Below are 9,580 nucleotides of genomic sequence, written 5' to 3'. Positions count from 1 at the left end.
TAGCATAGAATCACATGGTTATGGTTCGGTTGTCACAATGTAATCGATTCAACATAGAGTGTGGAGTAACACGATTTTATCCAGGATAAGCGCTTACTTTTTGCCTTGCGTTTCCTAGCAATATCTATAAATGATGTTTATTCAACTTTCAATTCACTTACTCTTCTCGCGATTACGAGGAACTTAAATTATTTGTTCAGCTTGAACATAGCTTGAGTTTGTGTTTAACTTAGTCAGTGACTTGCCCCTGGGCACAATTGAAATATACGCGTGAAAATTTGTTGAAGCCGAAGTGAAGAAAATTACTTTAGGGATTAAACGGTTATTCAGCGGTCATTTAGATTTATTTCATTTCAAAGACCTATATTTGGTCGTGTTTCGATGAATTAATTTTCTAAATCCATGTAAAAGTTTGCAGTTAATCTCGCATAACTTGGCACCAGCGATTGGTGGAATATTGTTGAATAAACACACTGTGTCGCTTGTTTCCGCAGTTTTTGTGTATCAAGGTGTTATCGCAAAGACTCGGCGCTTTGCAGTCATTTACAAATCGTCTTTTTACACAATCCTTGGTCAAGTAAGTGAGAATTTACATGTTAGGATAAATTATACGAATAATGCAAAACGAGTTACTTCGAGTTTAACTGAGATTGGATTAAGAACAAAATAGTTCCGATCGAATTGGAATGAATTGAACCAAGTGAAGTTTTTACAAAAGCTATAGTCTTAGATACGAAATAATGACGGCTTTTAAGATAACTTTAACTTCCTCCTTGGCAATTAAATTCTACCAACAGAAACACTTTGCTTTTAAAACCCAACATTCCTTCACAATGCGTCCTCGGTTTCCGTTTAATTACGTTTGCTTCACTCACTCGCAGATTCAAACGATGTTGGGTAATAAAAAAAAAACGAAACAAACATGTTTGGAGAAGATTCTGCTTCCTGTTATTACAATAGCGGGAACTTGCAGGCTTTGCAGCACATCAATCGACGACGCGCTAAGAATAAGTTCTGTTTGCAGATGATAAACAGCTACATCAAGTGATCCTCAGCATAGCAAATGTTGTCTGCAATGCACACAGTGAAAGCCGGCAATTGATAAGCAAAATTGATCGAAAATAAAACTATGTGTTGACCAATTTTGTCAAAGCATTCTATGAGGTCGGAATTTGCTTAAACTGCAAGATATTTGTTTGCGGGCTTACGTCACCAAATATCTTGCAAATACTGCTTCTTTGTCAACATTTTTGTCGTCACCTCCACTATCTGTTTAACGTCGCAGGAAGCCAACTAACGTTGATATCGTGTATAATGTGTTGCTAATATCAACGGACTCTGTGCACAGACTTTATTCTGGTTCGAGCTTAAAATATCACTATAACTTACTTATATTTGGATGCTGCAAATATAAATTTCAAATATCACAAAGCACATGAATTTCGATTGATCTGGATGTAATGTACTGCAGGTGGTCATACACTAATCCAGACATACACTGTGTCCAGACAGGAAAAAGGTTCACCAGCCTTCATTCTGACCTAACCGTCAATTACTAACAGACCTTTTTAGACACGTTTCGCAAAAAAAAGAATTTCGCTAGTTCTCGTTTTTGCTTCGTGACTTTCAAACACATCAAACGTATTTCGCAAATGGAGACGTGCGGTTGCATTCTGCAGACGATTCTCCACAGTTATGCCTGTGTTTCTGTGAGTGCTGTCAAGAAAAGAGGAGGGAATATAGCTCAACGAAGCCGGAAATATGTGCTCGTGTAGTAATACTGATATCAAATTATAGATACCGTTAATGTTAAATCACTTCTGTGTAATTTGGCCTAATTTACAAAGCAAATATTTCTTTAAGAGTATCAAACAAAAATTGTAGCTTTACTTGTTATATCAACAAATTACATAAACATCGCCTTGAAAAGTATCAGGCAAGATGGAAAGCTGTTGGATTCTGTTTTTTTCTGCCTTATTCTGCGCAACGAAGTGCAGTTTTGCAAGTAAGTCTGCAAACGTTGTATCAAAAATGAACAATGCATTACTTGTAGGGTCTTGTTGATAAAACAAACTTGCATGTGAAAAAGTCATGGCAATATTCTCTCAAAACATTTCAATTACATACTTTGGAGTTTTGAGATTTGAAGTAAGATGTTTAAGTGGTTTTCTAGTTTTGTTTAACAATTTACAATTTCCTTGTCTCAAAAAACACCGCAATATTTTCTGGAATACAATTTCTTAACTGTACCACAGCCTACGGTCAAAGCGAGGCTTTTCTCATCGTGTCCTACAACTTTCCCAAGCACGCGATCGGTGTTGACAGCAGCAATGCAGCGTGGATAAAGCAGGAAGGAGATGAAAGGTTTAAAATTATTTCACCGGGTCTTACCGGTACGCCGGGAAGCGTCTCTTTTCAATCACTTACCAACCCTGGATCTTACCTACGTCATCGAAATTACCTACTTCATTTGGACCGGTATCAAAATAAAGATTTATACCGCAATGACGCCACCTTTATGCCGCGTCGAAATCTCTTCTATGAGGTTAGTTCTAAATGGAATTGAGAAATTGAAGAAGCTAAAATTAGTCTTCAAAGCAAAAATTTTTATCGTTCCACAGAGTAGCATAAGAAAGCATAGGCTACATTTTTATGTGTAACCCGTCCAGTACACGATTACGCCTACAAGTAGGTTATAATTTATACCCTTGTTAATAACTAAGTACGTTAACAAATTATGCTTATTTTGGTTCCGTCGTGAACGATATGCACAGCGCCTATGGTGAAAACTTAAATTATGGACATTTTGAATGTCAGATGCTAAAAATTAAACTTGAAAATCCAAGTCACAATGCGTTATTGCGTTGGATTATTCGCACAGTTAAGTACGTAATCATGCATCATTTTTTATTCTACTATAAAAATCACTATGAAACTATCTTCATTAATATTCTAACCTCAATTTAATTTTCGTTTTCATTTTTATAGCTATGTTAGCGTGTTTATTCCTTTCAAAGCAAAAAATCTCCTGCGGAGTTTTGCGATTTAGCAGGATATGCACCATTGGGACATTACGTTGCGCAATCTGCAAAATGTTGTCCATTGGAAATGTTTTGTCGCCAGATTGATACCATCAGCGGCATAAATTTAAAAGCAATCACGTTAAAGTTGTAAATTTTAACAACTGTCCTTTTGTCATCTTTATAACTTTTTTACAGGGATACACAGTCTTTGAGTCGATAAACTTTCGTGATTACTACATTCGCCACCAAAACTATCGGCTTAAAATCAGCCGAGAAGATAGAAGCACTTTACTCCACAAAGATGCGAGTTTTCTTGCCTTAAGTAAACGGATTTGCCGTTCAAATTTTTCAAACGTTAATTATTTTTAGAACCACTTGCCAGTTTAAGCGAATAGTTTAACTTTTCCAGGTCTTGGAAAGAAAGCAATTGGACCATTCAATCTTCGTTCCTACAATTTCCCCAAGTACTCTATTGGTATCAAGAACTCCAGAGCTTACATAGTTAATTCGGAAGGTGATAGGTTTTTCATCGTCTCACCTGGACTTACTGGAACTCCGGGGAGTGTATCTTTTCAATCAGAAGATTCCCCTACATTATTTTTACGCCACCAGGGCTATCTTCTGTATTTGCACAGTAAAGAGGATTCAGATTTATACAGAAATGATGCATCATTTTTACCCAGACATGGACTTTTCTATCAGGTTTGTTAAATGTTTACACCTGGGATACTATTCTTATCGCTCAGTCTTTCTTGCAAAATGTTCAAATAAATAAACCTAAATATTGTTATTACAAAATGAAGGATACCTCCATAATGGAAGGTGTTGTACAATTATAGTAAGGCCAACCGGTTACTATGAACCTTTAAAAATTGCAGGGCTATATAGTATATGAGTCAGAAAACTTCCCCAATTACTACATCCGTCACCAAAACTACCGGCTGAAAATTAGCAGAGAGGATGGTAGCACTCTACTGCACAAAGATGCGAGCTTCCTTTTTGCAGGTTCTAATTCCGTTTGATCTTAAGCTATCCTCACATTATTTTGGTAATAAACTACATGATATGAATTACGACACGAATAAACAGTAGCTTGCAACTTTACATATTATTAGAAAAACAAGAGCATTACCAGCAAGGTCCTGCATATTTCTTCTCCTACAATTTCCCGAAGTATACTTTTGGTCTTGACCACAACAATGCGGCGTGGATAAGCAATCAAGCAGATCGCCGGTTTTATGTTGTTTCGCCCGGTCTGACTGGTACACCGAGGAGCGTATCTTTTCAGTCCGTAGATAATCAGAACTTCTACCTTCGCCATCGAGGCTATCTGCTCTACTTGGATCAATATGAAAGTGCTGACTTGTATAAGAACGATGCTTCTTTTATGCCTCGGAAAAACCTCTTTTATCCAGTAAGGGATTTTTTGGAAAAATGAATTTTATACAGAGTTGCATGTGTAGTCTGTACTTCGAAAGTACCGTATCGGTAAAGATACCGATAATTTACAAAAAAATTATCGACGATACCGGTATTCAGATCATACTTATCGAAAACCTTAATTGTAGGTACATGTTGCAAGTGCAATCTTTGCCCCTACACTGGCCCGGCTACAGGTTACTCCAGACCAAAACATTGTGACCTCACTTATTCTTGCGGCTTTAATAGACGATTGTAGATTGAGATGTTTAATTAAAATAAACTTTTGAAAAACATACTTATTGAAACCTTGAAATAATTACTTGAAAAGTACTGAGTACCGGGACCAATATCACAATGTCTTGAAAAAAATGATGAGATGATCGATACCGGTATCGGAACTGAAAGAGCACCTCGGTTCGCTTTTTACCTCTGATTATGACGTGCATGAAACCAGTCGAAAATTATAACATTACAACAGACAAATAGAGCAGGAAAGGGGCTGCTCATAAACTTATTTCTTTTTTTCCTTAAAAAAATTTGTGTGATCCTGAGTCGATTCAACATAATGCACATAGCCTACACACGTACTTGAAACAAATACCATCACCCATATTGATATTATTTTGTTACGTCATAACTGTAACCAAACCGGGGGAGGGGGAATGTGGCAATTTGCCAGACGTTTTAAGATGATAATTGTGGTGTAAATATATGTAACTGCTGTATTGTACTAACATACGTAACTGTTGCCTATGTTGAAAAATCAATGTTGACCCAGCCAAGGATTTCAATCTTTTTCTATAGCAGAAACAAAAGTCAAGTTGAAATCCTGCCCAACACTTTGTATTCAATGAAACACTTTTAAACCAAATATTTTTTGTCAAAGGGCTATACTGTATACGAATCTGAGAATTTTCCCAACTACTACATCCGTCATCAGAACTACCGTCTTCGAATTAGCCAAGAAGATGGCAGCGAGCTGTTACATAAGGATGCCAGTTTCATCACTACAGAAGGTACCTTTGTATTATGGTCACGATACCGGATCAAGAAAATATTTTGATAACAATTTGTTGTTATTGGAAAATGTTTTTCAAATAACAGATGCAGGTCGAAGCGAAGGCTCTGTCCTTTTACTTTCATACAACTACCCCAAGTATTTCATCGGCCTAAAGCATAGCAATGAGGCTTGGATTCTGCTCGACAACGGTGAAAGATTTGTGATTATTTCCCCGGGATTAACTGGTTCCCTAGGAACTGTGTCCTTCAAATCAGTCAATCAACCAAACCACTATCTACGCCACCGGAATTATCTTATTCATCTCCATCCATATCACAACTCAGACTTGTACAGAAATGATGCATCATTTTATCCAAGACAGGATTTATTCTATTCGGTGAGTGCTTTTAGTGTTTTGTAAGTGTAAGTGTTTTGATGGCCGGCGAAATAGAAGCGCTTAGTACTTTGCTGTTTTTTTTCCGCGTAAGGTAACTAGTTTATGGTAAATTTCCTTAAAAAACTTCATGTTGGTATAACAACAGCATGCCTCAACGCAAGCAGGAGTGTTAAATATTGCACGCTTGCCAATAATAGTAGCTGCCTAAAACCTAATAAATAGATTAAGTAGAATACAAACCAATTCAATTATACAATATTAAGCAACAGCTAATAATCTGCACTTTTCAGGGCTATACCGTGTATGAATCCGAAAACTATCCTCGGTATTACATACGTCACCAAGGATATAGATTGAAAATAAGCGAGGAAGACAACAGTGAGCTTCTTCACAAGGATTCAAGCTTTGTCAGTATCCTTGGTTAGGTTAGTTAGGTTGGAACCAATTGTATACTATGGAATAAAACTTGTAATAAAATTTATTACGTTTATACTGTCAACGATTTTTCTGCGATCCAACGCTTTTAGTTGATTTTTTATTATGGTTTACATTTTTACACCACAACTGACATTCGTTTAAACTTTTAGGTTAAAGACGTCGATTAGGAGCAGCCAACTTTCATAACCAAGCAACATGTTAAGTTGTAACAAAACGTCATGTGCTTGTATGTTAGTTGTTTTCAACGTTGCTTTACTGTATTATAGCCTTATCTGTCTACGACTTATCACATTGTAGCTGTTATGTAATCGTGATTGTTTTAAGCATGACTTTCACTTTAAAAACATAACAAAAAACAAAACCTTATAAAACCCAACAAAAAACACTTTTATTGTGGTATTGTTTTTCTTTCTATGCGTAATCAGATCTACACTCCCTACCCAATTTTAACTTTTTTCTGAATGTGAGGAAGTAGAACGATTTTATAAGTGTAGCGATTATTCCATTTGACATCATCCTGACACTAAATGCTTTAGAGAAACCACAATCGATCATAAGGTTTTATTGTTAAATAAACTTGAAGCCATCTCTCCTGCGTTAAACTGAAACTATTAGGAAACGGCATCAACTCCTGCAGCGGCCACGAAATAAGTTGATCGTGAAAGCTGAGGAGAAACACTCACAGCTACCACAAAGCGCCATACATCGCAGCAGCAGACCCATTACCATGACAAGCTGATGTCATGCTGTTCTGTCAGTCTCCAAACAATGCAGTCAAATACGACGATGACAAATTCGAGAAGCAAGCTGCAGCGATAAGGGCACAACAAACGAACCGTGACAGTCCATGGACTCGTTTAGGGAAGAGGTGAAAGTAAAAATCACACATTACACAAAATAGTATTACAGTATAAACAAGCTTTAAAAACAAGTAATTTGGCATTGCATCGGAACAAACGATGTCTGTAGCTCTGTGACGTGGGACGCGTTACGGAAAGCATATTTTTCCCAAACGCCCGAAGGTTGAGATTGTGTACGGATTACATCATTTCAAACCACCGCTGATTCCTTATATGGAATTGCCGAGCGGATCTGCAAATACTTTAACATTGTTAGTGACGTCCTTCTGGTGTATTTCATTTTCAAACGTTGTTCTACTGTCTGGCCCAGATTTAGTGCACGTTCACCATATGAAATACTTCCAAATTACGTAATTCTGATGACTGGTTCCAACTAAATAATGCATTGAATGTTATGTCTGATTTGATTAAAACAGAACTACTTACAACTGATCGCATGTTTTTGGGTAATTGTATTTCTGTAATTAGTATTCCTTTGTTTGTTAAACAATATAATTTGGCGACAACAATAATCTCTAGCCTGGTCTGACTTATAACTAACAATTAGACGGTAAACGAACACGCAATGACGTCAGATGAACAATCTATCTAGCCTACCAATTACCAGTGCAACAACCACGCTATTACAGCTCAGTGTACAAAACAGAAGAGACCGGAAAATGTTAACAATTTTATTGAGTTGAAAACGTTTTAACTGGCACAATTGACTGAATATGCCTTGAGCAACGACAAAATGTATAAAAAACTTCACGCGATACGTGTTTTCGTCAAATATCTTTCCCTGTTTCTCTCTTATTGATTTCTCAAGAAAGGGTTTTTCCCTTATTGCTCTTCCATACAAAGTGAATGAATACGTCCAGAACCGATATTAACGCTCTCAGAGTGACCAAACCATGAGCTTATCAGCTTCAAATTTTAATCAGTTCCTCTCTGTGCTATTGCTGAGATTTTCTGAAATCTTGACCAAAATCAGGTCACAGGTTTTGTAGAAAGCAAGTGTTGTGAACAATCAAAAAACAAACACAAGAAAACGGCCTCGTAAGCAAAACTTTCCGGGCCCAAAGTACGTCATCAAATAACGGGAAGATCTCCATCAACTAAAATATTACAAAAACATGTTTGCTCATTTATATATCCATCTATGAACTTGATGGAGGCTGAACCGCGTTAACCCAGTATGTAGCAAAACCAAAAACAAGATATTCACGCGTGGCTTTTTTATGGCATGTGCCCCCTTTTCTGGTTATGAAGATTTGAATTACGTGGGCAGTTACCGAGTGAAGTCAATCTCCATTTCAAACATTTGAATGACATTTGCTAATAAGACAAAGATTTGGGAAGTATATATGTGTGAAAACCATCATGAAATCGAAAAATAATAAGGGCTATTTGATTTGGGATTTGCAAATCAGAAGCAGGTTTTGCCTATCTCCTCCCATTTATGTGGAAAGGTTTAAGAGACATATCTCATTGCTTTCAGACCTGTATTTAACTACGATTCAATCCTTTCTTCTCTATGACTTGAGTTATTGAAATTGTCAGCAAGAGAAGACTTCATATGTTTCAAAGCAAAAAAGCCCGTGATATTACATATTGAGAAAAATGCCCTTTGTAATAAGAAGCGTACGACTTTAGTGGTTCAGTTTAGGAACAAAAGATTTGTTTGTCTTTGCCGGCACTCCCACGTCACATACGTCTCCAAGATTACACTACAATAGAATGGCGAAAACAACGCTAGCTTATGATTAAGCAAAAACTGAGACGGCGACCTGCCTTTCAGCTTTGAAGCAATGGCGTATTTTTAACTTGGAAATAATAACTTGAGCGTTAAAAGTTTAAAGAAAATGTTTAAACCAAATAGAAGATACGCGGTAATCATTCAAAAGCGCCTAAAACCAAACAAACACAAGCTCTTTGTTTAAGATCATGTCGTGGCACGTGCGGACAGGGCTGATACGTCGCTACCTTTGCTAAGTAAGGACAGAAACCGAAACTGACGCTAATTTTCTGAAGTTTTGTTCGAGCGAATCCAGTATAAATTAGAACTTCATATGAGTGTGCATAAGTACGCATGACTTAAAAACTTTTTATGCATTGATTGCTCAAAAACTTGTTGCAAACATTATAAAAAACTTAGTCCACTGTATAAAAACACAACGAAAACACAGTGTAAGACTGACATTTGAAATGAATGTGCAAATGTTAACATAAACAGTTCTAGAATATACAGCTTTGGACATTTTTAGTAAAAAATTGAACTGCATAAATCGTTCAAGTCGTCATGAAAACGACCTGACAATGTTGACATTTCGTGCCGAGATCAAGCTTTCGACCATTCACTCCATTCAATTGGTCTGTTGGGAGTAGCATTGTATATTGTTTCACTGTCTTCTTACTTTTCATGGGAACTTTTGTGTCGTCTCCAGGTACATTTGACAAC

General features: G+C 36.8%; 1 protein-coding gene across 2 annotated transcripts; it reads left to right on the top strand.

The window, feature by feature from the left end:
- Nucleotides 1-1,679: 1,679 nt before the first annotated feature.
- Nucleotides 1,680-6,869, top strand: LOC143450202 (uncharacterized). Of its 2 annotated transcripts, none has more exons than XM_076950650.1 (10): nt 1,680-2,005; nt 2,256-2,545; nt 3,219-3,345; nt 3,433-3,725; nt 3,902-4,028; nt 4,139-4,437; nt 5,332-5,461; nt 5,550-5,842; nt 6,133-6,267; nt 6,430-6,869. In XM_076950650.1, exons 1-9 carry the CDS (start codon nt 1,942-1,944, stop codon nt 6,265-6,267), a joined length of 1,758 nt encoding a protein of 585 aa, XP_076806765.1. In that variant the 5' UTR covers nt 1,680-1,941; the 3' UTR covers nt 6,430-6,869. The 2 variants fall into 2 exon arrangements, with proteins under 2 accessions (XP_076806765.1, XP_076806766.1); XM_076950651.1 differs by having other exon boundaries at nt 6,133-6,276.
- The last annotated feature ends 2,711 nt before the right edge of the window (nt 6,870-9,580 follow it).

The sequence above is a fragment of the Clavelina lepadiformis genome, chromosome 3, assembly GCF_947623445.1.
Source record: "Clavelina lepadiformis chromosome 3, kaClaLepa1.1, whole genome shotgun sequence".
NCBI lineage: Eukaryota > Metazoa > Chordata > Ascidiacea > Aplousobranchia > Clavelinidae > Clavelina > Clavelina lepadiformis.
The sequence above is the reverse complement of the archived record's forward strand: the minus strand, read 5'-3'. Positions and strand labels throughout refer to the sequence as shown.